General features: G+C 45.4%; 3 protein-coding genes across 3 annotated transcripts; 1 reads left to right on the top strand and 2 right to left on the bottom strand.

Annotated features, from left to right (window-relative positions):
* Window positions 1-6,779: 6,779 nt before the first annotated feature.
* LOC125524009 lies at window positions 6,780-7,450 on the bottom strand. The gene has a single exon (XM_048689089.1). The coding sequence runs from the start codon at window positions 7,363-7,365 to the stop codon at window positions 7,123-7,125; it is 243 nt and encodes an 80-aa protein (XP_048545046.1). The 5' UTR covers window positions 7,366-7,450; the 3' UTR covers window positions 6,780-7,122.
* Window positions 7,451-11,809: 4,359 nt separating this feature from the next.
* Window positions 11,810-16,543, bottom strand: LOC125522083 (adenylyltransferase and sulfurtransferase MOCS3-1). The gene is made up of 11 exons (XM_048687155.1): window positions 16,185-16,543; window positions 16,007-16,099; window positions 15,843-15,898; window positions 15,471-15,535; window positions 15,237-15,311; window positions 15,065-15,143; window positions 14,813-14,851; window positions 14,620-14,728; window positions 14,116-14,234; window positions 13,236-13,355; window positions 11,810-12,478 (listed from the first exon to the last, which is right to left on the bottom strand). Exons 1-11 carry the CDS (start codon window positions 16,471-16,473, stop codon window positions 12,089-12,091), a joined length of 1,434 nt encoding a protein of 477 aa, XP_048543112.1. The 5' UTR covers window positions 16,474-16,543; the 3' UTR covers window positions 11,810-12,088.
* A 130-nt stretch (window positions 16,544-16,673) lies between these two features.
* On the top strand, window positions 16,674-20,267 carry LOC125522082 (zinc finger CCCH domain-containing protein 40). The gene is made up of 4 exons (XM_048687153.1): window positions 16,674-16,908; window positions 17,528-17,797; window positions 18,233-18,456; window positions 19,194-20,267. The coding sequence occupies exons 1-4, from the start codon at window positions 16,804-16,806 to the stop codon at window positions 20,086-20,088; spliced, it is 1,494 nt and encodes a 497-aa protein (XP_048543110.1). The 5' UTR covers window positions 16,674-16,803; the 3' UTR covers window positions 20,089-20,267.
* Window positions 20,268-27,618: the final 7,351 nt, after the last annotated feature.

Raw genomic sequence — 27,618 nt, 5'->3', positions numbered from 1 at the left:
TGAAAACTTTCATATAGTAGGACCATTTAGCAATTCATTTCCATTTAGACCTAGAACTTGAAGAAAATTGTTGGAGATATGCCCTAGAGGCAATCATGTATGATGATATTTCCTATGTGTTTATGAATAAAGATAGTCCTTGGACATTATCAATGATGTGTATCAGCAAGTACGTGACTTGTTTGTGGAACTATGCATTGTATGATGAACGTCCTAAAAGGTCCCTAGTCGAAAGGGCTGTGTGGACACGCAACGACTAGACTAGCATATGACACGGTCGATGACTTGGTCTCACTAGCCATGCAACATTGGATGCTAACTAGATAATATGGACTCGGAAGAATCTGGTCGGATTTGACATAGTCGGATCTGAGTTGAGATAAGGTCCGAGTCGGACAGACACAACTATGAGACGCAGCGATATGTCATATGTGAGTCTCTAGTACAACATACGTTCTATGTCCTAAGACCTAAGCTGACGCATGTACTCGGGATGGTGACAGACTTGCTTTGGGCCAACCAAACGCTACTCTGTGACTGGGTAGTTACAAAGGTAGGTTACAGGCTTGTCCAGACCCATGCCGCGAGACATGGTCGAGCAAGATGGGATTTGCCCCTCCGATCAGGAGAGATATACTCTGGGCCCTTCGTGTGATCCGACCAAGATAAGCATGGCCATGCGATTAGGATTACGAGATAATCCGGTTTGTGGTCGACATCACTAGAACGAGAAAGAGGTCGGGCTAGCACAAGGATGACAGACTCGCCTTGAGCCCGACAATATATATCATGTGGCAAAGGGAACATATGTGTGATGTACGGGTTCGCCTAACCAGCTTCATCGGACACTTGGAGTCGGCACGCTTTGCTAGAGGCCGCTACCGACCAGCTGAGTTGGATGTGATATGACTCCCGACCAAGTGAACGAGAACCTAAGGGGTCGCGCGCTTAAGGGAAGGAACCTGCGAGGCCCGGTCCGACTCCACGAGTCAGAAGTGATCCTACTCGGACTCGGATCCAGGCCGAACAGATTTTGGGCTTTAGGGTCCGTGCGAGGCCCAAGTGTTGAGCCCGCGACGGACGCACATATAAAGTGGGGGTGCGGCACACTCAAGAGATTGATCGCTTCGACGCTGTCACCAGGGTTTGCATGTGCTGCGAATAGCCACCTCCACTCGATCGCCGACTGTGTGATCGGATCTAGCAGTCCGCCGCACGGTGTTCCTCCTGCACACGCGGATACCGTTAGAGGCAGTGTACTTGCGCCGCTCCGGCGAACCTGTACGTGGGAACCGACGACCGGTTGTTCGAGGGAGATCGGACGAGGAGGAGACGCGTTGCCCCAACTCTTCTTCCGCTACACAGCGCTGCGCGTCTAGTGGTAACGACCTGTGATCCATCTCCCGTAGCATGTTCTTGGTTATTCTGCGCGTAGGAAATTTTTAATTTGCAGTCGACGCACCCTACCGTAGAACCCAACAAAAATCCCCAAAACCTAGGGAGGATGGGCAGCGGCTGGAGGAGGGGCAGCAACGGCTAAAGGAGGGAGGAGGGGCGACCGGCGGTTGAAGGAGGGAGGAGGGGCGGCTGCTAGCTGGAGGAGGGAGGAGGGTGGCGACTGAAGGAGGAAGGAAGGCGAGGAGTGAGGAGGCTTACCGAGCAGGAAGTCGGTGCTACGATGGCGGCGATAGCGCGGGAGGTTCAGATAGTGGAGAGGGAGAGTGGGCATCAGGCGCCGGTATAGGATAAGGATAGTGTAGCAGTAGCGCTGGCCGCTACTGCTAAATGTTAGCAGTAGCGGGTGTTATATGGGCCGCGTTGCTACTATAGGTAGCTCGGTGGGTAAGGTAGGGACCACTTATCAGCAGCGCTTGTTGGCACACCCGCGCTACTGCTATATGCTTACTTGTAGTGTAGGTTCCGACCCTGCGTTGCTGAAAACTAGCAGTAGCGCGTGCCCATTACCCCACGCCCCCTCTACCTATAAGGTATTTTCTAGTAGTGATATACAACTAGCTCATGTGTGGCCTAGTTGTGTCTCGAGAATAAATGCAATTGGGTTAGGTCCGGTGAAAGTTATGTGATGAGGGTGGGCATGCAACTGGACCGGGTCTGAAAGTTGTGTGACCAGGATGGGCATGCAACCGGATCGATGTGGAGTTGTGTATCAAGGTTTTCACATGCAATAAATCAAGTCGAGGCAAGTTGCATGTCAAAGTTAGACATGCAACCGGGTTTGCATGCCAAAATTTCAAATACAACTGGGTTAGTCACGGGTAAGTTGCATGTCGAGGGTGGACAACTAGGTCGAGGTTTGAGGAGGGACACAAGTTTCATTTTGAGGATGGACATGCAACTGGGGGCCGGGTCGAGACAAGCTACGTGTCGAGGATGGACATGCAACCGGGTCGGGTTGAAGTTGTGTCTCTAGGTTTAATAAGTGTCGTGATTTTAGTTTAAATTGAAGTAGTAAAATTTGGTGTGAAGTTGACCAAACTTAAAAATATTTGACATTTTAAAAATACACCTTATATTTTTGAAACAAAGGGAGTAATAGATATTCAAGTACGCATGCATCATGTTGTTGTGCTGACACCTCAGGGGCTGCTCTGCATATGACAGTCCAGCCAGCTCGGAATATCGGCAGGAATATATTAGTGGCAGGTACATAGGGCACGTGATGGATCGGTTTGTACATTTGTCAGACCTCGTCCTACCTACGTGCAGTTCAGTAGCACTACGGTCTACTCCCTCCGTTTCAAATTACTCGTCGTAGAAATGGATATATCTAGAACTAAAATACATCTAAATACATCCATACCTGCGATAAGTAATTCGAAACGGAGAGAGTACATCATATCGTATATATTAACCGGATGCACAAGCAAGGAAATTACCCGTACGTGCGCATATATAGCTTTTTAGGATTTGTTGTTCTTGAGTGTAGCTTTTCAGGATCTTTGTATGTTCTTTGCTGCTAGCAGGAGCATTAGCTAGTAGCTGTACGGTCGATCAGTAAGGGTTTTGAATTTGATCATATTCTCATGCATGCACCATGGGAACCACCGACCCGCTGACACAAATGGACGTGCATTTGATTTTTTTTTCGTTCAGGTCGGCTATAGGGACAGTGTCCCCCCCCCCCCCCCCCCTTTTTTTTTGGTTGGTCAGTGCGTCCAACCACCGACGTATTTTGTCAGCGCAGCCAGTAAGCGGTCGTATATTTACACAAATTTTCATACAAATTTAAACATAGTTTTTACATCAAAATAATAAATAGTTTACAACCAAATAAAAATCTCATATTTACAAACCAAATGAAATTTAAATTGTCACAAATACATTGAAAGAAAAAGTCAGATATATCTATTGGTTGCCAAAGTGAGTCCACATATGCTCAATCAATCATTTTGAAGTTGAATATGAGTTGCTCAATCACGTATTTCATGACGAAATTAGACAAACTGTGAACACGTTGCCAGTCCATGCTCAGATACAACATTTTCACCCTGAAATTGAAGCCCTTGGCCGAACATGCTGTCATCATGCTCATCCTCTACGATCATGTTGTGCATGATCACACAAGCAATCACCACCTCCCATATTTTTTGGCGCTCCATGTTCTAGCAGGGTAAAAATTTATAGCCCATCGAGATTGAAGCACACCAAAAACACGCCCCACATCCTTCCTATTACTATCTTGTACTTGGGTAAATCTAACCCTCTTCTCTCTTACCAGATTGGAGATTGTCTTCACAAGAGGTGACCACCGAGGATACATTCCATCAGCTAGGTAGTATCCTTTCTTGTAGTTGTGGCAATTGATCTCAAAGTTGACCTCCGGACACTTGCCTTCTGCAAGCTTTCCGAACACCGGAGAGCGTTGTAGCATGTTGATGTCATTGTAAGAACCAGCCATGCAAAAAAAAAAGTGCCAAATCCAGAGATATGTGAAGCCACAACTCTAACTATGACAATGCAACATTTAACATGCCCTTATGTTTCCCCTGCATGCCCTTATATTTTCCTTGCCAAGCAGATGGACATTTTTTTCACTTACAGTGCATACAATCTATATATGCTACTAGCAATTCTGGGAAGTCTCTCTCTTCATTGATCACCAAGAACCGGGTTGTATCCACATCATTTGGCTCTCTCAAGTACTAAGGGCAAAACACTGCTCCACAACCTTGCAAAACTTGTACATGCAAGGCATGTGGACTCACTCATGCGGGCGTACTCATCAACAAGATCACTAGGAATTCCGTATGCAAGCATTAAATAGCTGCAGTGCATTTCTGATAAGAGGAGAAGCCAACCTTTCCGAGGGAATCTTCCTTGCATACGAAATAATCATCATATGCCATCACTCCCCCTCAAATACGGTTGAATGCATGTCTCACCATCCGAAAGCGGCGTCGAAAAAGCTTGGGATTGTAGAGTGGCGATGTGCATTGAAAGTAATCCGCGAAGATTAGGCAATTAATGGCCGCTCTTCTGTTGCAATTCAATGCCGGAGCATGGCCCGGGATCAATCCCCTAAACCTCGGCTGCCACCTAGCAATGTGGTCACTGACAACCATAGTCGCAACAACAAAATCATCATCGTCCGATGAACATATGAAGTTATTGCAAAAAGAACTCATCCCCACTATCCATGGTACCTTGCGGGCAAAATGTCGAACACCTAGCGGGCATGGTGGAGTTGCGGCTGGTGAAGAGCCCCGTGCCTCTCCCCCGTACAGGCAGTAGGCCTGTCGAAGTGGAGGCGGCCGTGGGGCGAGGCCGGTGGCTGTGGCGTGGCCGTGGAGATGCTATGACAGCGGTGAAAAGAGGCCACCAACGCCAGCAAGAGCGGGCATCTGATGCGGCGTGGAAATGTGGGAAGTGTGTGGAAATATGGAAAGTGTGTGGATACCAGCGGTGTCCTATGCAGTGTCAAACCGGCCGGAAGTACAAAGCTCACCTGGCTTGACGGTGGCGGCGAGGGCAGCGTGGCTGGAGGTCTCGGGTGTGCATGGGGAGGAGGAGAATGGCCTATGTGCCATCGACGAGCGGGCCATGGGAGGACAAGGGCGGGTGTCGCACACATCTGTGTTGACGCAAACCCGACCCTAATTTAAACTGGAAATGGGCCACCTACGGACGGAAAACGAACAGTCGTCCGTTTGTATCGGTGCGTTGAGCCGCGTTTTCTGTCCGTTTTGATCAAACAAACACCAAATGGACGGGGCGTTGCAGCTGCCCTAATGCAGGTGGACAATTATGCACGCAGCATGCGAATTGACTCATCAGCCATAGAAAAATGCAGGAGGTTTAATCTCACTACTCACGCGGTTGTGGTTGTGTATACGGCCGGGCTCACATGACAGCACTGCACTGCACTGCAGATGGTCGTTGCTGCATGAGAAGCGAGACTTTTCAAAAGCGAGAGGATCGCAACAACTTCCTTTGCCGGTACGACGTACGTACGTGCTCGCATGTGAAACCCTGAACCTTTTACTTACCTCGACGCCGGCCGGTGGGTTGATTAGTTACCCATCTAAAGCCTGAGCCTTTGCCTGGAGAGCAGGCTGGGTACCGATTCAAGTCTGACATTAGAACACTACTGGCCGTCATGGCTGTAAGAAAAAATCAACCACAGTAGATAGGCCATAGATCGACCAAGAAGACTTTTCAAAAGGTGGACCGGATCAGGATCGTAACAAACTCTTTTGCGCTATGACGTCGAATCAACCATCTGAGCTGTGAGCTCTGAACACTTGCCTCGAGGGCTGCCGGTTCCTCTGCACTGCATGGAGCTCTGCTAGCTTCAGCAATGAGTACGAGATCTTTACTCTCTCACTGCAGGGCACTGCAGTGGGCTATTTCACATGCACACTCCAACCGAACCGGGTCCCTCTCGACCCCCCTCGTAGAGAGCATCTCTCTCGTGTGGCCTGGCTGGTGCAGCACCTGAATGTGGAAAGTTCTTGCTCTTTTCAATGTGAAAAGTATCCTATCGTATCCATGCATGCATGCAGGCCTAGCTTGCACACTCCTACTTCCTGTGTTGGAGGACGGGGCGTCGAGCTGGTTGGGCAGCTAAGGTTGTTGCCAGTCCATCCGAGTTTGAGTCCTGACACGGACGCGTGGTGCTCACGGAGTTTCTCCTATAAAGAAAAGCCAACGAGGGTTAGCCCTCGGGTTGGTCTCATTTTTTTTTTACTTCCTGTGTTGTATATGGATGGTGTTTTACTTTTACATATGCTTCCAGCCGGTAGCTGAGGCAGGTTCATGCTTTTTTCCTCAAGAACAAGGCAGGTTCATGCTCACTTGCTCGGTTCCAACGGTGGCATGCAAGACTAAGATCCGATGGAGCCGAAGCCAGTCAAGATCGGTGTGAAATAATACTACCTTTTCACATCTTGTATAGTTCACACCATGGGTGACACAGCTCATGAGCAAATTGCACAAACACATCATGGATATGTATTGCAGATATCGTTTTTTTTTTCTCATGGAAGAGAGCTTCGCCTCTACATTGTGAGACGCAGGCGCACATAATTTTTCTTTTGCCTCTGTTTCAAAAAAAGTAAATTGTAATCACTTGCATGTTTTAAAAATTTGTGTTACATTTTGCATGGTAAATCGTGAAACCGTCTGGGGCACCGATTTTGTTTCTGAAGTTTGGTACATTATGTCAAGGGGCCATGCATGAACACCCTTGGACACAAAACTTGTCTGACGTAAAAGAAAAGAACTTTCATGGGAAAATCTCAGCAAATCAACCAAGCATATAAAGGCAAACAAAAACTCCACCTAGTTCACAAATATATCTTACAGAAACGGTCGGAAGACACGCACCAGACGACTGCCGTTGACACACACAAACTAGTAGAAATATGCAGATGAGCGTACGTAGACATATACTACACTACTAACCCACTGCCGCTGCGGCATTACGCATGCACCGATCGACCACAAGCTCATAGAAGTAACTAACTTACATACTTAGGTAAATCACTCAGCTAGCTAGTTAACTACGCACCCCAACCTGGTGCACCATACACAGAAGCTAGATCATCGTCGGCGCCGAGGAGTTTGGAGTTGCATGCTGCTAGATAGGGTCTAGACTCTAGACTAGAGGTTGTTGGCGGCGAAGAAGGCTTCGACGTCGGCGCCGGCGTAGAAGCCCCTGCCGCCCTGCTGCGAGACGGCCCCGGGCGCGGCCCTCCTCTTCCTAGGAGGCGCGGGGCAGCCCCCGTCGGCAGCCGCGCGGGCCTTGGAGCCGCTCGGCGTCCTGCACCCGGAGGCCTCCGCCTGCTTGCCGCCGCCGCTGTCCGCCTCCTCGCTGCCGCGCCACTGCTCAAGCGGGAGACCCATGCCTGCCCCTCAAGATCTCTCTCACACACTTGCTAATTCGGGCGATGGGGTGGGGAGACGGCCGAGAGAGCTAGCTAGTCCTGAACCGCTGGGGCGGGGGTGCAGGGGTTTATATAGACGGAGGGCGTACGTGGGAGGTGGGCGGCGAGGTGCAGCGGATGTACGGACGCCCCGATGGATGTATCGCTATCGCCCCGATTCTGACTTCTGAGCCGGGGATCGAATCGGATCGTGGCGTGATGGCAGGGCAGGGCGGTGCCATGCCATCCATGGATACGATCATTGATCAGCGTAACGTGCTCCATTGCTTTATTTTGTCCGGAGGCGCGTACACGGGATGCATGCTTGCTGCATGACTTCTCCTCGATCGACCGCCATATGCAACCTGCTGCGTGGGGTTTCTCTCCGCTAGCCTCTACTTTTTCCAGAAACTAACTCGTTAATTCCAGTAGCTAACTAAATACACGCTGCGTTGCTACCGATTAACAATTTATGTTGGCCAATATATATGTTCATATGAGAGCAGTTTTAACGAGGTCCCTCTTACCTCCTCTTTTCACATGAGAGGTAAGAGTACAAAATAGATATGAGGCGTTGATCTCATTAATTAGTAACCACGTTAAAATTTTCCGTCATATGATTGGTGTGCTCTAAGAGAGACAGCGGTGCAACTAGAATCTAAGTACTAAGGGCATCTTCAACACGGACCACAAACCACCCGCAACCATCGAGACCGAGAGCTAGGTTCGGACACAGTTTGCCATTCATCATAGTACTCATCGGTTCGCAAACTGGTCTGAATGTCCGTTTTCCCGTAAAGCGGACACATACCATGGGGGCTTTGCGAGCGTCTGGATCGGGGCCACGTACGCATCAGCCTCCCCGCACCCTCCCCAAATCCCCTCCCGTGTGAAGCAGTTGATGTGCATTCATGCCTGTCAGTGCCACTCCAGAGCGCCAGCGCCACATTCATGCCGGTTTGGAGCGGATGCGACCTCTCACTAGAGTCATCTTGAAGCGGCGCGCCGGCAGAGAATGCAGAGGTCTCCGATGATGACCAGACGATGGAGGAGGCCTCCCCCGACGAGCCGACTTCACCATGGAGCAGGTGCAGACACACTTCCACGTCGTTATGGCAGAGGAGCAACCAGCGCCGTAGCCGGTGTCCTGGTAGGCGCAGGAGGAGCAACGTTACAACCTCGGTCTCCTCCCGCATCACCGGCTGGAGGAAGCCCAAATGTACAGGGAGTTCACGAGCGAGGAGGCTGTGGCGTCCATGGCCACAGAGAACCGAACTTCATCGAGAAACAACATATGTTCTATTACTTGATGTTCTTGTTGCTTCCCTAGAATTTGATTTATTCTGTTCTTGGCGGCATGGTGGAATTTTGTAAAAAAGTTATGCCCTGTGATCCTTCTATGCTGCTCCTAGTATGCTAGTTGTCACTTGTCAGATCAACGATGTGTTCTCAATTCTTTGGATTCCACCTTAATCTGGAAAGTTGTTGTAAACTGGAGGGCATGTAGATTTGATCTACATGGGGTCATGCGTATGACGAATTTTAGTATTGGGGCTAGATATTTTTAATTAAGTCTTTTCCTACATACACCTCGCAAAGTTAATCTAGCATCTTAAATAATCATACTTGATGATGAACGTAGGTAACAATGGTTTGTTTTAAATGTTGGAAGTATGCCCTAGAAGCAATAATATTGTAGTATTATATTTTCATGTTCGCAATTAAGAGTTTATATTCTATGCTATAACTGCTATGATCCTGTAATATGCGATTCAGTGAAAAACTCATATGCACGTGTAGAATAATAAATGGTAAAATATGACTGGCTCAAGTGTTGTTAGTGATCACGTTTTCTGGATCTTAGGATATCGTTAAGTGTAAACGATAGTCCTAAAAAAACAATGAGTGTATGATGTTAAAAAAGAACGATCATATTGAATCGACCCAAACTTGTATGTTATACTTTGAGATGATATCGTCACAAGTCAATTGTTAATTATAACACAGAGTGTTAGCGTGTGTTTTAGTTCCTTAGACCATGAGAGTATCGTAGTCACTTCTTACCGTACGATGAGCTTTGGGGTTGCTCAAATGTCATTTGTAACACGGTGATCATAACGACAACTTACAGGTTCACTAGAAAGTTTGACAAGGGACTCGATAGCTCGAGACTGGAATTTGCTCCTTCGACGATGGAGAGATATTTTTAGGGCCCTCTCTGTGTAACGACATCCATTATTGTTTGGCTAGACACAGGTGACTACGTCACGGGGATGCCAGAACATGTGAGCGAGAAAGAAGAACAAAACCAGCAACGAGGAGACCGATACAGTGAGCATATGTTTGAATCAAGAGGATACCAAGGTATCTCACCGCGGGTTTTGTAAAGTATCGTGAAGCAAAGGGGACATCACATGACAAGCAAAGGTTACAATCATTCGGGTAATCATAGGGATCGATATGGACGTCTACAGTTCCGATATCGGTCATTGAATGAAGGGGTTTCGTTCATGTCTATGTTTTACCGAACCTACAGGATCACAAGCTTAAGGTAATCATGATATACTGAGTGTTAGTAGGATGAGAGTATCAAGAATTTATTTGTTGAATTGTTTCATTAATATTCGAAATAGTTCCGAGAGGAAACGGAAGCATTTTGGGGTCATCGGAAGGGTTTCGGAGTTTGTTGGGCAATACCGGGTATTACAGATAAATAATATATCGGTGGAAAATGTTCCGGTGATGTTAAATTAATAATAAAGGCTCTAGTAGTTGTTAGGAGGCTTTTATAATCAATTAAATATTAACGGGCCTTAAAAGGCCAAAGTGATGGAAGGAGAATTGGGTCACAAGGGCCCAATAGGGGGTGGCACCCCCTTTCCTCCTAGGGACGCCGAATTGGAGTGGGGGAGGACTCCCCCTCCCGTACTAGGCCAGCGCAAGGGGGGAGTCCTTCCCACTTGTGTGGCAGATCCCCTCTCCCCTACAACCTATATATATACTAGAGGCTTTGGGCACTTTTAAAGACACAAGTTTTGGAGACTCCTCCAATTCTCTAGCTCTAGTTCTAGTTGGTCCTAGTTGATCAATTAGAGCTTGACATAGATTCTCTAGTCCTTATAGTTAGAATCCCCATGTGGTTCTAATCTGCTCCCTCTAATTCTCCGACGATGATTAGCTCTAGACGACAAAATGCTGACGGATCGTGAAGACCGTACACTTGCAATCCATGGAGAGGCCGTGCCTTTGGTCTTCTGTTCGAGGGACTATTCTGGGAGGTTTACGAGATCGTTCATCCATGGTTCGAGGGACTCCAAATATGATGTACACCGACTCGTCTACTTCCGCTGCTACTCGGAGTCAGTAATGATATCTTAACCATTGATGCATCTTCATATTGTTCCTCGGTGATAGTAGGGCGATTTTTTTGTTTTCTATTATATTTCCCAACACTAAAACCATAGAAGGCACGTACAATAAATTTTGGTATAAACCGAGTAGAGGCGTCTAACTTAGTTCTGCCAGTTGCATGTGATGTGGCATAGTCTTCATCATATTGATGAAATTTTGCATTAGATGTATATATGTTGTAATATTTAACATGACGTGTGTTTCATGATATGACATAATGGCTGGAGCCATATGATTGCCACTTTAATGACCTGCGTGTCAAGTTTTATGTAATGCTATTTTTATATAGTATCTATAGAAATAACTGTGATAAAATAGTGATTACATATGATGGTGACAAGTTTGTGGAGGAGCCCGACACAAAAGGAACTGTTACCGATTGCCGCCAATTCTGGCAGAAATATGTTTTTGTTAAAACTGCTACCAGGAAATATGTGTATTCTTGGACACAAGGAATTATTACAACAAATAAGCATACAAATGATGCTAATCTCAGTAAGTCACACTTGTTTCTTCAATTGAATTTGACCCCCTTGTATTACTAGATAGATACACCAATCTCTAGTGTAAGGAAATGGGAGAAGAATTCAAAAGTGCATACAATTTTGAATGTATCGACATGGTGAGTACCTACCGTGCTACAAAATTCCACAGAGAAGTCAGGAAACCTACAAGAAATTTTTGAGACGGACACAACAGCGAAAACACTATTCACAAAATATGTTAGTCTATTCACGACAGAAATCATCCTTTTTATTACACGATGCATGACTTAAATTTGAACTCAAATTTTTGTGGCACGCTACATGTCAATTGTGTAACCCACTAAGGAGTCCAAACTTTTTAGTCTGCTCCAATGGCAGCAGCACCACATGAGCGCCATTCGTTATGTTCTCGCTGGACCAGGTTTCAAAGAAAGTTGATATACTAACAGAATAAATGGTCTCCCTGACGGCTAGAAACCATCAGCGATGGCAACAAAAACAGTCAGGAACGCCTCACTTCAGGCATAATGACAACAGTAATACTCCTCGACGATGACAACCGGAAGTTTACAGGAAACACCTTTCACAGAAACTTCACCAAGGCGCCTCGCGCCTGTATACCTGCTGCAGTGTCTTACTACAACTCCACCAGATTTTTGGAGGTAGCAATCCGGAGTTCTAGACTTACAGCAACAAATTACAAGATAGCTCAAGTAAGCAACGCCACACAAAACAACGGTCTCAAGCTGGACGTTCATGTCCAGTATTAAGGCTGGAACTTCGGCAATAAGCCCAAAATGTACTTCGCTAGTATGCGGGGAAATCAGGATTGACGTCATGTGCCCAAGACTGCAGGCCACCGACTATGTCCTTGGCGGAGTGAAAGCCCTTCTCGCGGAGAAGCTGGACAGCGCTCTGTGAGTCGTTGCCTCTTCTGCAGACAACGTACAAGGAAGGCTGTTTATCTGAGGTGGCGGAGGCATCCATAGTTTCCTTCATTGAGGTCTCGAGCATAGGCAGCTTCTCCTCCAGAATGGAGAGTGGTATGTTCAGAGACCGGGAAAGTGAAACTATTTGGAAATGATGAGCAGGCCGTACATCCAACAGCACGTGAGGTTCCCCCTTGTCGATCAGCCCTTTGTACTCTGTACAAGTGATGCGGGCACTTTCTGGTAGCAGGTTCAGGCTCGGTGCCGTCTGCATTAATCATAACAATATGTGAAATGTCATAGCTTCACAACCTGGAACAAGAACTAAGTGATCCAGAAGAAACTAGTTTAGTACTCCCTCCGTCCCAAAATAAGTGTCGCTGATTTAGTACACTAAATCAACGACACTTATTTTGGGATGGAGGGAATATTATTTTGTTTGGCACTGCACCTTTGTTTTCAGGGAAACTAGAGAAGCCCTAAAGAATTATGAATTCCATGTAAGGACTTACTGGCAACATGGCATTCAGCTTGCTTACTGTGTAAGCTGGTTATCAATGGTGGCCATTCCATGTGACACGCAGGCTCTACCGAAAAAGAAAAAAAACTGGACTTGGACTGCTCAGTACTCACATACCCATATTCCAACTCAGGTTGTAGAGCTACTAGAGGGTGCTCATTAAATGTTTTCACTGCACATCTGTACTGGACTATCACTCCACATTTGTGTATGGGACAATGGATTAGCCAAAAATTGCCAAGTAGGGAAACCCAGTTGGTTTGCAGTGCCATGAGCATTTCCTATAACACTTGCTAAACACTAAGTGCTAAGCTAGCATTAGAGTTCTACTCTGTAACTCACACGTGATTAGAGTAACAAGAAAATAGTCGAAACATGCAATTCATAGCTCCCTTTGTTTACACAAAATGCCGATCGCATTAAAGACAAACTATGAAGTCAGTGTTCTGAAGCCCTCTCAAGTATTAAAAGCAAACCAGAATCTCAATACAGAGGGAAAACATACCTTGTCAGACATTGGGGATTGTGTGAAGGTCTCATAATCAAACTTCTGAAAATCTTCTTGCGTGAAAACTGAATTTTCTGCACAAACGGTACAAGTAGGCGAGCTTCCTCGAATCTTAACCTGCAGAAATATGCAGATTTGATAATGAAATATATAGAATTTGTTTAGTATGAAACAAGCATAATATAAAGTAACAAATTATAGGCAGGTTTGAACTTGTCCTGTGCAAGTCAATCCTCAAACAATTGATACAACTTCAAAAGGTCATACAAGGCTAATGACAGTTTGCGGGATCAGCAGAATAGGCTTAATGATCATAATATACTATGCATATCCCAATCCAACTGTTACATATGGTACAAAAACCTACATTGTTTAAATTGCCACTTTCAGGGCTGAAGTCAGTTAGTAGGATTGGCCAGATGAACATACCCCACTTGCCATATTATAAATATGACTAGCAGTTTGATTATATGATAAAATATACTAAAAACATTTAAGTTGGAGGTAGACAGTATATGGCGCTTGCACCCATTATTTGAGCTGCAGCAGCTGTAAATATAAGAGTAGACTTATCATGTTCAAAATTTGCTAGTACACAGAGGACTGGACAGCAAGTCTAATTTTCCCTTGTCCAAAATGCACATATTCATGGATGACTCTCATGTAGAAAAGTGAAATTTCCTTCCTAATTACTCCCTCTGTAAAGAAATATAAGAGCTGTAAATGCTCTTATATTTCATTACGGAGGGAGTATTTGTTACACTCCTAATATATGGAACGGGTATTACAAGTAGCAAATAACACCTGACTGTATGCAGCACAATATGGGAAAATGAATAGATTTACAGGCGCATAAGCAGGAAGTAGAGTAACATACAATTCGAATACGAGCAGATAGAGCGTCAAAGAGCAGCATTCTTCCACTTAGAGGTTCACCAACATCACTTGCAACCTTTATAGCCTCTAGGGCTTGCAGGCAGCCAATCACTCCCGGAACTAGTAAACAAAAAGTAGTGAGCCTACAGTACGAAATTAGTTATGAAAAAAGAAGATATGAAGTCAATTAAGCACACACAGACCATCCTATTTACTGCCAAATAATTTACAACTACAGTAGTAAATGCATGCTCTATCTAGAAAATGAAGCATTGTTATACAAAAAACAATCTACATTGTAGTCACCCGATAAATAAACTAATTTAAAAACTGTGTAGTGTTTGATGAGTAACTTAATTATTTGTGTTTTTAATTGTTTGTGCAACAGAAATTTGGGTACGCATACATACCCGGAAAATGTTTACAGTGAAAACTACAGTTCATATTTCAACTGCTGCAGTATGCTGTTGCTATGCCATGAAACATGATTTACTAGAGTACTTACCAACCCCAAGAACGCCGCTGTCTGAGCATCTCTGGCAAGCTGCCACTGGTGGTGGATTTGGGAAAAGACACCGGTAGCATGGGCTTCCGTTATGATGATAAACAGTCAACTATTCAAGACATCAGCAAATGAAGACAAAAATACTAAGTCAGACTATAAAAAATACAAGATCTTTTGCAAGAAACAACTTTACCTGTCCTTCTAAACCTAATGCTGCACCAGATATAAGAGGCTGCACGAATAAAATAACAGTTCAGAATTTGATCAATGAAAACCAGTGCAAATGAAATAAACATAAATATAGTGGCGCAAGCTAATAAATAAGAACCAACAGCCTGGCAGAAGGCTTGCTAACCACCAACATAACACAACAGACAATCAGGATTACATTGTGAAGTAGTTAGAGTACCACTTGTTAACAAAAGCCAAAAACAAAATGTGTTACCTTGTTTAGCAATACACAACAATCACTGATCATGTACCGCGTAGGAAGGTTGTCAGTTGCATCAACAACTATATCATATCTGTGATAATTTAGTGCTGAAAACAGGGGTATTCATTGTTTTTAAATATATGTAGTGTTCATTTGCTGATCACATCAGATCACTGAAGGATACTTCCTCACAACCTCCAAAGCGTTGCTTGGCTTCAAAGTATGATGATGTTCTACCACCTTAATAGACGAATTAATCCTGATTTCACAATAACACAACTGAAATTAGTTACACGGTAGCCTCAAATCTGCAAGAGCTTTTTTGCCATAAATACTATTTAAAAGGGGGTACGACCACATTCGCAAAAAGAGAGGGGATACAACCATACAAAGAATGGTTGAAAGAGCAGTATCTTACGCACGGCAAGTATCAGCTGCTGACTTCACTTTCGATCTTCCAATGTAAGCTTCTTGGTGGATTATCTAAGACAACATTCAAATATTTAATATGAGGAATAGCATGCCCCGTCACTGTTAAATACTTGAAATAGCAACCAATTTCTGATGAGCAGTTATGTTCAAAAGGTCCACTTTTATCAAGCAAAGTGACCGAATTCGATAGCTAACACCCTGAAAAGCGAATGAGAATATTTTGCCTACTTCTATCATTCAGATTTGTTTCTCAGATAGACAGATGGCATGATTGCCAACATAACTCAGAAGGTAGATTGACATAAAGATAAGGGAATAGGAGATAAGAGGAGCAAAGCAAATCCCAAGTTATTCATACCTGTCGATGAAGGTTGTTAAGCTCAACATCATCACCATCGACAATGCCCAAGACCCCTAGGAGGACAGCGGGTTACAGGAAAGCAATGCGTCAGTGACAGCAAGAAGAAGTGCCCTGCACACGGCTTCAGTCCAGCAGCAACAGGGACAGGGCAGGAGCATTACCAACACCGCAAGCTGCTAGATACAGCGCCACGGGCGAGCCCAGTCCCCCGGCGCCGACCACCAGAATCGATGACCGGGAGAGCTTCTTCTGGCCTGCCACGTTGTTAGCAAGGCGTCAGAGGGCAGGTTCATCGAGCCTCGCCGAGCAGGTGTGCAGTTGAGCTGAGAGCTGACAAACCTTCGACCCCGAAGTCCGGGAGGAGGAGGTGGCGGCTGTACCGGTAGATCATGTCGGCCGGGAGGGAATCGGCATCCGCGAGCCCAGGGCGCGCCTGGCACGCACCGCCACCGCCGACGCACCCGCCGTCTCCCACCCCCGCCCCGGGTGAGACCGGAGCGGCGGAGCCGGCCTCGAGCTCCGACTCTAGCAGCCGTATGCGGGCGTCTAGCTCGTCCCTCTCCGCCCGCAGCCTCTCCAGCTCCCTGCTCCTCCCGCCGTCGCCGCCGCCGCCGCCGCCGCCGTCCATCTCGCCGCAGCTCGACACCTCTGCCGGGGTCGCCCAAGCCGCCGGCCGAGTTAACTTTCTCTAGTGGGCCGCTAAACCAACTACCCAATATTGGCTGACTATCTGGGCCCTTGCAATCCGTATGTCGGTCGGGCCTACGTCTTAGAAGCCGACTAAGGCCCGGATGACCCAAGCCCATTTAAATAGAGGCAGCCAACCCACCCAGGCCAGACGAGAAAGAGAGAGCCCGATAGCGCGTCGCGGTCGTCTAATCGAATCGAGGTCTCGTCCCGTGCGCTCCCTTCTCGCTCTCGCTGCCTCTCGGCGACTGCATCGGCGGCGGCGGCGGCGATGGCGCACCGGCTGCTGCGGGACGCGCAGGCCGACGGCTGGGAGCGGTCGGACTTCCCCATCATCTGCGAGTCGTGCCTCGGCGACAACCCCTACGTCCGCATGGTACGCGTCGCGCGCCCCCTCCCCTCCCCTCCCCCCCAAACCCTAACCCTACCTTGTCGATTCGCGCGCTCGGTTGCTGGTCCGGCGGCGGTGTCGGCGCGATTTTGTGCGCGCCGCCGCGATCTGCTCGGTGCGGTTGTTGTCTCTACGTTGGGGAGTAGATCGGAGTCGAAGCTAGGCGTCTGTCTCGCTGGCGTGCGCTTCGTTTAGAACTTCTCCGCGTTTTAGGATTTTTTAAATAAAATCGATATCAGTAGCTCTCGGCTGAACTGAACAGATTGGTTGTGTTGTTGTAGTTGCCACGTTGTAGAATTTTTTACCAAGTATCAAATCGGTAGCTCAGGGTGGATTGGTCTGCTTGGTTACATGTGTGGTTGTTTACCTGTCCCTGCGGTTGTGTCTATCTATGGGTAAATTAGATGTAAGCAGTTAACTGGATAGCAAAACAGAAAGAAGGTATCAATCAGATGGTTTAGGGGTACAATTAAACATGCAGTGGATGTGAAAACATCTGCAGTTAAAGCTTTTTTTTTTGTTTCTGTGAACTGCTCCTTGTTCTCTATTGCTTCAGTTCTTTGTAAGACGGATTATTTACCAGTTTTCTTGTTTGCGTTGGCAGCTCAGAGCAGAATATGACAAGGAATGCAAGATCTGTGCGCGTCCTTTTACTGTCTTCCGTTGGAGACCTGGTCGGGATGCAAGGTACAAGAAGACAGAGATCTGCCAGACGTGCTGCAAGTTGAAAAACGTCTGCCAGGTCTGCCTTCTGGACCTTGAATATGGTCTGCCAGTTCAGGTTCGCGATACGGCACTCGCGATCAATTCGAATGATGCAATTCCAAGGAGTGATGTCAACCGTGAGTACTTTGCAGAAGAGCATGATCGTAAGGTATGTTTTATTTTTCATCACAATCTTGCTGCCATCATTTACTAGATGTGATTTTGCTTATATCTAGATGTATTTTTAGTTCTAGATACATCTATTTTCTATCCATTTCTGCGACAAGTAATTTGGGATGGAGTGATACTTAACTTCCATATCTACTGCAGTGAGCATGTCTATAATCACTGGTTTTATGACAGGATGACACTAAAAACCAAATTTCATTGTGACTTGCAATGATCTACTAAAACTTAGTGAGATGGATGCGCTTAAAGTATATTGATAACTAATAACCACAATATCTTTTAACTGTACTCTGATTTTCCATACTGCCTTGTACAATTTATCTGCTTATGTCACCCATGCTCAACTTCTTGTGCCTGCCTCTTGAATCTATGATTAGTTCCTCCGAATGGAAGTTCATGCTTTATATGTATGCAGGCTGCAGCTGGCATAGATTATGACTCTTCATATGGAAAGGCCCGTCCAAATGATACCATTCTGAAGCTTCAGAGGACTTCACCATATTACAAGAGGAACCGAGCTCATGTTTGCAGTTTCTATGTGCGGGGTGAATGTACAAGAGGTGCTGAGTGCCCATATCGCCACGAGATGCCTGAGACAGGGGAGTTATCCCAGCAGAACATCAAAGATCGCTACTATGGGTATGTGATTTTATTGTGCCTACGAAATTGAGGTATATGCTTTTAGTTCTCTGCAATTTTTCCGTATAGCATTGACAGGTAGTTTTTCATAATCACGACATATGAGTTAAAACTTCCTGTAGCAACCTCAGATTAGCTTTTAGACATTGACATGTTGCTGTACTTTGTTTTCTGAAATTGAGTGTCCTTGATATATATGGCATGTTCATATGTCCATAATATTGCACACTTCTTTTAGAGTGTCTGGCAAGAACCATCATATCATGCAATGATTCTCCTTTAATAGCCTTGTAGTTGGATCTTAGCCGACTTATCCAAATAAGCAGATTAATCTCACTTCCTCTGTTGTTTTGACCTATAGTTTCAAGTTATGTTTAGAGTATGATGTGATTGCACCACTAAACTCAATTCTCTTTCATGTTTCCTGAGGATGGAAAAAGCAACTGCAGGATTAATAAACATTTAAACTTGTATGTGGCTGATCTGAATTTGGGCATTAACTGAAGAAAATTATCGTACATCCATTTATCTGGGGATTAAAGCTGTCTAAACTTAGATAAGAACTGAGCTTGTAGCTATTTAAAATGGTATCTCAACCTAATTGAAATTCCGTTATACCAAGCAGTAGCAGTAGATCAATTGCTCCTTCTTGTTGACTCTTGAGTGAATATCTTGATGTGCACACTTCACTTAAATCTTTGGTTTGGTTTCTGATGTTCCCTTCTTACTCTTTACAGAGTTAATGACCCAGTGGCTCTCAAGCTTTTGGGTAAGGCAGGTGAGATGCCATCTCTGCAGCCACCAGATGATGAGACTATAAGGACCCTCTACATTGGTGGACTTGATAACCGAGTCAGTGAGCAGGATTTGAGGGATCAGTTTTATGCACATGGTGAGATCGAATCCATCAGGATGGTAATCCAGCGTGCTTGTGCATTTGTGACATACACAACAAGAGAAGGTGCTGAGAGAGCTGCAGAGGAGCTTGCTAACAAGCTAGTCATCAAGGGTGTGCGCCTGAAGCTCATGTGGGGCAAGCCTCAAGCCCCAAGGCAAGATGATGACGAGGCTGGGAGGCAAGGCCATGTATCCCATGGAGGATTGCTCCCTAGGGCTGTCATATCCCAGCAGCATAGCAGCGACCAGCCTCAGCCACCTGGGATGGAGGGCCAACAGCAAGTGGCACCACAAGGATCGGGCTACTTCAACATCCCACCACCGCCAGCGGTGGATCAGCGGATGTACCCTTCAATGGACCCACAGAGGATGGGTGCTGTAGTCAGGTCGCAGGAAGGCGATGGCAGCAAGGCAGGGCCACAGCATGCCGGGCAAGCTCAGGCGTCAAGCAGCTCAGGACAGGGCTATCCTATGCGTCCGCCGCTGCCGCCTTACTACCAGGGTGCTCAGTACCCTCCATACTACCCACCCCCACCATATGGCGGCGGTTACATGGCCCCGCCTCGCATGCCGTACCCACCCCAGTATCCGCCATACCGGCCAATGCTGGCGCCCCCAGCACAGCAGCCACAAGGGAGTTCATCCCAGCAGCCGGTACCAGCGCCGGCAGGGCAGCAGCAGGCTCAAGCACCTCCTGCTCAGCAGCAGCCACCGGCGGCGGCAGCCCAGAACTGAAGAAGCGGAGGATGTCAGAACAACTGCAGGCGATTGTAAACCCCTGGCTGGTTTTACCAGCTTTTGTATTCCCAAAATTTGTGATTAGCAGTTAAACCTTTCGGAGTGTTGTTGCTTATCTGGATCTATTAAAACTGACAGCTATAGTGGGTTTTTATTGAGCCACTAGATTTTGTTTTTGTCACCTGGTCGCAAGTCTTGCCTTGATGTCTATAATTGCAGAGCACATGAGAGCTTTCAGTATCATGTCATATTACCAGTAAACGTTATAGGCCAAATTCTAATACTAACATGTTTTTTCAATGAACGGTCTGACTTGATTGATAAACTAGACAAGAGTAAGTACATCAAATCGAACAATTTAGGGATTCCGCTCCCAAGAACCAGGCTTGTGCAATAGAAACTTTAGAGAAGAAAAGGAAGATTGTACGATTTTTGGCACTAAACGTAGCTGGTATGGATGGTGTGCCTCCTCGCAGTATAGAAGGCTCAAAACACGAGGAAACAAGACTCACCGGACTGAATGTGCTCCAAAATTGACACTGTATTTTCTGAGCGAAGCAGCTTAAGAAATGAACTACTGACAGAGCTCCAGGCAACGGTATTTATGAATTCATGGTGCCCAAAAGATACCTTCAACCAATATGTCTCGAACAGTTGACAGAGTTAGTTGGAATTAAACTTCAGTGCTAGAAATGAAGTAAGAGGAGGAGCATCGTCGGTATGTCTGTGTAACTTCTTAAGAATCCATTTTCTTCTGAAGTGTTTTCATTTCTCGTAGGAATTTCTTTGGCTAATAGCCTAATACTGAACTCGTGATATGCCAGTCTTTTTACAACAACTCAGAAAGCCAAAACAGAGTACTGCAACTTAGGGCATGTACAATAGTTGATAAGATAGTCTTATCTTAAATTTTGCATATAATTTAGAGATAACAAAAAAAACATGTTTACAATGGGTCATCTTTTAACCTTATCTTCAATAACTAGCTATTTTTAAAAACATGGTGAGACATATTATGCTAAGAGATCATCTCTTGTCTTTTCTTAAATAAGACAAGACAATCATTTTCCTATGAGTTCTCTCTCCTCCATCTCATTATTTATTCTACGTGGCAATCCTAAGATAACACCATTGTACATGCCCTTAATTCATTCGTGCTATTTAAAAAAAAATTGAGGGAAGGGAGATGCCTTAGATGGATGCTCGTTCTGGTGCTCCAGTTCTAGCTGTGTTTTTCTTCCTCTCGTGTAGCCTATCAGTCCAGGTGTTCTTTCTCTTTGAACTTTTGTTTTCCAAATGTCTTTTTCTTCAGACGTTTCAGTGCCTGGCCAGGCCTTGGCTTGCTTTTTCTGCTCGTTTCATACGGAACGTGAGCCATTGTTATGTTCCACGGGCCGTTTCTCTTTTTTCTTTGTCTTCTACTAGCAGGCTATTCGTTCTTATTTTGTGCTCGTTCTTTTCAGTTAGTTGAGAGAGTAAAAGGGTAGTTGGACTCATTTCCGAGGAGATTAGAGTGATGGCTCATAAGGCTTTTCTTTTTCTTTTGTTATTTTATTTTGTTCTTATCATTTTGTAAATTTTTACATTCTTTTTTTCTTGTTTTTCTACTTCATAAATTAAGAGGTTATATTGTTTCTAATTTTTTTGTCAGCCTATAAAGTGTCAAAAGTTGTGTGTTCTATTTATTTGGAATTGCTAAAACTCAACTAGATGAGATATACATATAATTCACATTTCTAGCCATTCGATCAAAGCGCGCTGTGATTTGTGCAGATTGTCCACCGAACATGTGTGTATCCTGTTGTCGTCGTTCTTTTTGTGGTTGTTTGGCATGCGACCTACCCGTGGGTTATTCAACGAACCTTTTTTGGTTCCACAGAACTGGATCAAGAGACGGGTGGGTAGTACTTTAATTTTTGGAACTTTAACTATTTTTTAGAGAATAGGTTTCTATAATCTTGCCATGCACATTTTTTATTCATTGGCAATTTTACTAATTAGAACATGGCAAGTTTTAATTGTCTCCGTGATGAATTTATATGTGTTTTTGCCATTGTAAGTGGTTTCTATTTCATCATAGCAACTTTTATACCGTACTTGTCATCATGGTGAAACTCACATGCATGTTGTCTCTATTATCATTTTTTTGGAATCATGGAAAGTTTTTTTCATGTGCATCACATCATTTTTTTTATTTAAGATAGCATGGCAAATTCATTTTTACTAATGGCATTATGTACTATGTCAATTAGTTCAACATGGAAAATTGGAAATAGATCACGCACATGGAAAACTCTATGATTTTTTTGTTCTCAACTAATGGAAAATTTGAAAAATAATTATATAGTGACATGGCATTTTCAGAAAACTTTTTCCAAACACATGGCAAATTTTGGAACATACTTTTCATGCTCACATGGAAACTTTTAAAATTAATTTTTATGGTCACATGTCAATTCCAAATACTTTCTTTTTTCCAGGACATGGAAAAATAATAATGCTCACTTGCAACTATATGATTTTTTTGGTTCAACACACATGGCAAATTAGGGTACCATGGCAATCATATTTTCCGCCATGTTTTTTTTTCTTCTTGAACTTGCCATCATCCCATTTTTCAAAAATATATCTTGGTAAATTTGTATATTAGAGGATGGTAGTTTTTAAAATTATAATATCACATTTTTCTATACATTTACAACATGATAAAATATAAATTTATTTCTCTGTCCCTTTTTCTTTATAAGATTTTTTTTGTCCATGCATTCTTTTCCGAAAATAACTTCTTTTAGCAGGTAGTCGCCCTGGGGGATTCCTAGTGGATCGTTCCTAGTGCGAACACTCGACATGACTGATTTCGTTCACTGGAGAGTTCCTCACATATCGAATGATTCGTCCGCTGGGGGTCCCCCTAGATCGAACGTTCCCGAGATATTCGGGCCCAATAATAAACATCCAGTCCGATCTAATGGAAAATTTCATGCGGAGAATGCGGTGACTTCCAAACCTTTCGGCACGGTTTTTCCTCGCGTTTGTGCACCCAAGGAAGCTCGGCCGACACCCGAGATACCGCACCCGAGTCGCAAGATGCATGGATGTGATGCCATAGTCGTTCATGTCGGCGGATGGCAGGCCAGTAGTTCCAGTTTCACCTCACGCCGTGGTAAGGTCATCAATCGCCATGGAGCAGCAGGTTGTGCCTGCATCAAGGGTCCCCGAGGGACTACAACTATGAGCTGGTTTTGCCCAAGGTTCTCTCGTCCTCACGGGCGTCACAGTCCCTGACGATGAGGTCGGGAAGAAGCAAGCATACGTGTTGAATTTTATCGTATGATGATATACGGTGTATTTTCTGAGGGTGTACACATGCACGTGTTGTCGTTGCATCTGCGAACTATGTGGAAGCAAAACATCCCGAGGAAGATGGGCCAGTTTAAAATTTTGCAGTGGGCGGAATAAATTCCTCTTTTTTACTTCACTTGATGGTTGAGACATTTGGTCCAAACATGATTGGTTACACCGCAATGACAACTCCTCCAACCACTCTACTTCTTCCGACAAATAAGATTATATATAGTTAACCTGGAATGTTATTTTACATATTTCTTTCAATGGAGGAGTGTTTCCTTGTCCTTTTCTTAATAATTGAAAAAAAGGATTTGCTACAACTCAGCTAGCTGAGTTTTAATTTGGTCTCATTCACTATCACAGCCATTGGATTAAAATCATATCTCGATTGGTGTAGTTGCCGCATAAATGATGTCTACAGGCATGGCGGCCCGTTTTCAGTTTTGGCCTTGTTTGCACGCTAGCGGCCGGTCACGGCCCAGGAAATGCAACACTGTTTTTCCTTCTGAACTTAAACGCAACACTGCCTTTGTTGTTCAATCATTCGTTCTTTTTCTTTTTTTACTATACGCAAGCAGCGAACGGTAGAAGAAGAGAGCAAATTGAAGGAAATATGCCCTAGAAGCAATAATAAAGTTGTTATTTATATTTTCTTATATCATGATAAATGTTTATTATTCATGCTAGAATTATATTAACCGGAAACTTAGTACATGTGTGAATACATAGACAAACAGAGTGTTACTAGTTTGCCTCTACTTGACTAGCTCATCGAATCAATGATGGTTATGTTTTCTAACCATAGACATGAGTTGTCATTTGATTAACGGGATCACATCATTAAAGAATGATGTGATTGACTTGACCCATCCGTTAGCTTAGCACGATGATCGTTTAATTTGTTGCTATTGCTTTCTCAATAACTTATACATGTTCCTATGACTATGAGATCATGCAACTCCCGAATACCGGAGGAACACTTTGTGTGCTACCAAACGTCACAACGTAACTGGGTGATTATAAAGGTGCTCTACAGGTGTCTCCGATGATGTTTGTTGAGTTGGCATAGATCGAGACTAGGATTTGTCACTTCAATTGTCGAAGAGGTATCTCTGGGCCCTCTCGGTAATGCACATCAATATAAGCCTTGCAAGCAATGTAGCTAATGAGTTAATTACGGGATGTAGCCTTACGGAACGAGTAAAGAGACTTGCCGGTAACGAGATTGAACTAGGTATTGAGATACCGACGATCGAATCTCGGGTAAGTAACATACCGATGTCAAAGGGAACAACGTATATTGTTATGCGGTTTGACCAGAGACATGTCTCGGTCATGTCTACATAGTTCTCGAACCCATAGGGTCCGCACGCTTAACGTTCGGTGACGATCGGTATTATGAGTTTATGTGTTTTGATGAACCGAAGGTTGTTCGGAGTCCCGGATGTGATCACGGGTATGACGAGGAGTCTCGAAATGGTTGAGACATAAAGATCGATATATTGGATGACTATGTTTGGACATCGGAATGGTTTCGAGTGAGTTCGGACATTAACCGGAGTACCGGGGGGTTACCGAAACCCCCCGGGGAGTATATGGGCCCTAATGGGATTTAGGGGAGAGAGGGAGGGGCTGCCTAGGGCAGGCCGCGTGCCCCCAAGGCCTAGTCCGAATTGGACTAGGGGGGAGGGGCGGCGCCCCCTCCTTCCTTCTCTTCTCTCTTCCCTTTCCTACTCTCCTACTCTCCTACTCCTACTACATGGAAAAGGGGGAATCCTACTCCCGATGGGAGTAGGACTCCCCAGGGGCGCCATAGTAGAGGGCCGGCCCTCCCCCATCCACTCCTTTATATACGGGGAGGGGGGCACCCCATAGACTGACAAGTTGATCATTGATCTCTTAGCCGTGTGCGGTGCCCCCCTCCACCATAATCCACCTCGGTCATATCGTAGCGGTGCTTAGGCGAAGCACTGTTCCGGTAGCATCATCATCACCGTCATCACGCCGTCGTGCTGACGAAGCTCTCCCTCGACACTCTGCTGGATCGTGAGTTCGTGGGACGTCACCGAGCCAAACGTGTGCAGATCGCAGAGGTGCCGTACTTTCGGTACTAGGATCGGTCGATCATGAAGACGTACGACTACATCAACCACGTTGTCATAACGCTTCCTCTTACGGTCTACGAGGGTACATGGACAACACTCTCCCCTCTCGTTGCTATGCATCACCATGATCTTGCGTGTGCGTAGGATTTTTTTTGAAATTACTGCGTTCCCCAACACAAATCTGCTGAACTCCGAACACAAGTGTTCAGTTCTTTTTTGTGTCCAGTTTTTTTTGCGAAAGTGGTCTCGAGATCTTTTTCCAGCATGGGTTTCTTCTTCTCTTGCTATTTTTTATTGTTGTACAAAGAACACAAATGTATAGCATCATTGTTTTTTATATTTAATCAAGCAAATCTATTATTAGACAAGCCACTGCAATGGTATGTATCTAGGGTTGGAAGGGGACTTGTTGGGGCCAATTGCATGTCGATCACTATACACGTAACTGCAAGCATTTTAAACCAACTTCAACTGCATGTGCACAAAGCGACTGCAACTGGGGGCGGTAGGGAGTTGTTGGGGCTAGTTGCATGTCTACCACTAGACATGCAACTGCAAGCATTGTAACCCGACTACAACTGTAGGGGGAAAAGGGATTGTGTCTGGGGTCGAGAAGGAGTTATTGGGGACTAGTTGCATGTCCACCACTACACATGCAACTGCAAGCATTATAACCCCACTGCAGGTCGATATGGGGGTTGTCGAGCCACTTGCATGTCCATCACTAGACATGCAACTGCAAGTGTTGTAACCTGACTGCAACTGGGGTCGGTGGGGAGTTCTCAGAGCTAGTTTCATGTCCATCACTAGACATGCAAATGCAAGTGTTGTAACTCCACTACAACTGGACAGGCACAAAGTCGCTGCAACCCGGTCACGACAGGGTTGTCGGGCCACTTGCATGTCCACCACTAGACATGTAACTTCAAGCGTTGTCAGGGCCAGTACTTGACTGCAACTTTGGTTAGGTCGGGAGTTGTCAGGGCCAGTTGCAGGTGCACTACTGGACATGCAAGTGTTGTAACCCGACTACAATGCATGTGCACAAAGCGACCGAAATTCAGTTGTCGGGCCAATTGCATGTGCATCACTAGACATGCAAATGCAAGTGTTGTAATCCAACTGCAACATCAGGGGCACGCATGTCACTGCTACTAGGGCCGAGTTAGAGTTGTCCGGACCAGTTGCATGTTCACCACTAGACATGCAACTGTAAAAGTTATAACTCGACTGCAACTACATGGGCACATATTGACTGTAATCATAGTGGCAAGAGGGTTCTCATGTTGGAAATATGCCCTAGAGGCAATAATAAATTAGTTATTATCATATTTCCCTATTCATGATAATCATTTATTATTCATGCTAGAATTGTATTGATCGGAAACTCAGATACATGTGTGGATACATAAACAACAATGTGTCCCTAGTGAGCTTCTACTAGAATAGCTCATTGATCAAAGATGGCTATGGTTTCTTAGCCATCATTACTAGGGAAATGCCCATATACAGGAGCTTAGTAGTAGCGCTTTTTATAAGAAACCGTTGTTGCTACTTATCAGTAGCGCTTGCACATGGTAAGCGCTGCTGCTATGCACTTACCAGTAGCGCCGTGTTCATACAACACGCTACTACAATTGCCAGACCGTTGCCGGCAGGCCAGGCATACTAGTAACACTTGTATGTAGGAAGCGCTACTGCTATTGAACGTAGCAGTAGCGATTTCTACATACAAGCGCTACTACTATGGGATCCTTATCCACGCCCCGGCCCGCGCTCGACCTCACTCTCCCCATCACACACTCTCACTCACGCCCTCCGCCGCACGCCGTCGCTGCCGCCCTCCCCCGCATCGGTCTTCTCCCGTCGGCCGCCCTCGCCCGCGCTGGCTCTCCTCCCCCGCCGGCCACCCTCCCCCGCGCCGGCCTCCTCCATCGGCCGCCCTCCCGTGCCGGCCCTCCTCCCCCACCGGCGCCCCCCCGCGCCGGCCCTCCTCCACCGAGAGGTACACCTCCTCCCTCCTCACTCCTCCTCCCTCTAGGTTAATTAATTTAGTTGAATTTTTTCATTAGGT

Source organism: Triticum urartu, chromosome 7 (genome assembly GCF_003073215.2).
Source record: "Triticum urartu cultivar G1812 chromosome 7, Tu2.1, whole genome shotgun sequence".
In the NCBI taxonomy this organism is placed as follows: domain Eukaryota; kingdom Viridiplantae; phylum Streptophyta; class Magnoliopsida; order Poales; family Poaceae; genus Triticum; species Triticum urartu.
This window is presented reverse-complemented; position numbering and strand designations above follow the sequence as displayed.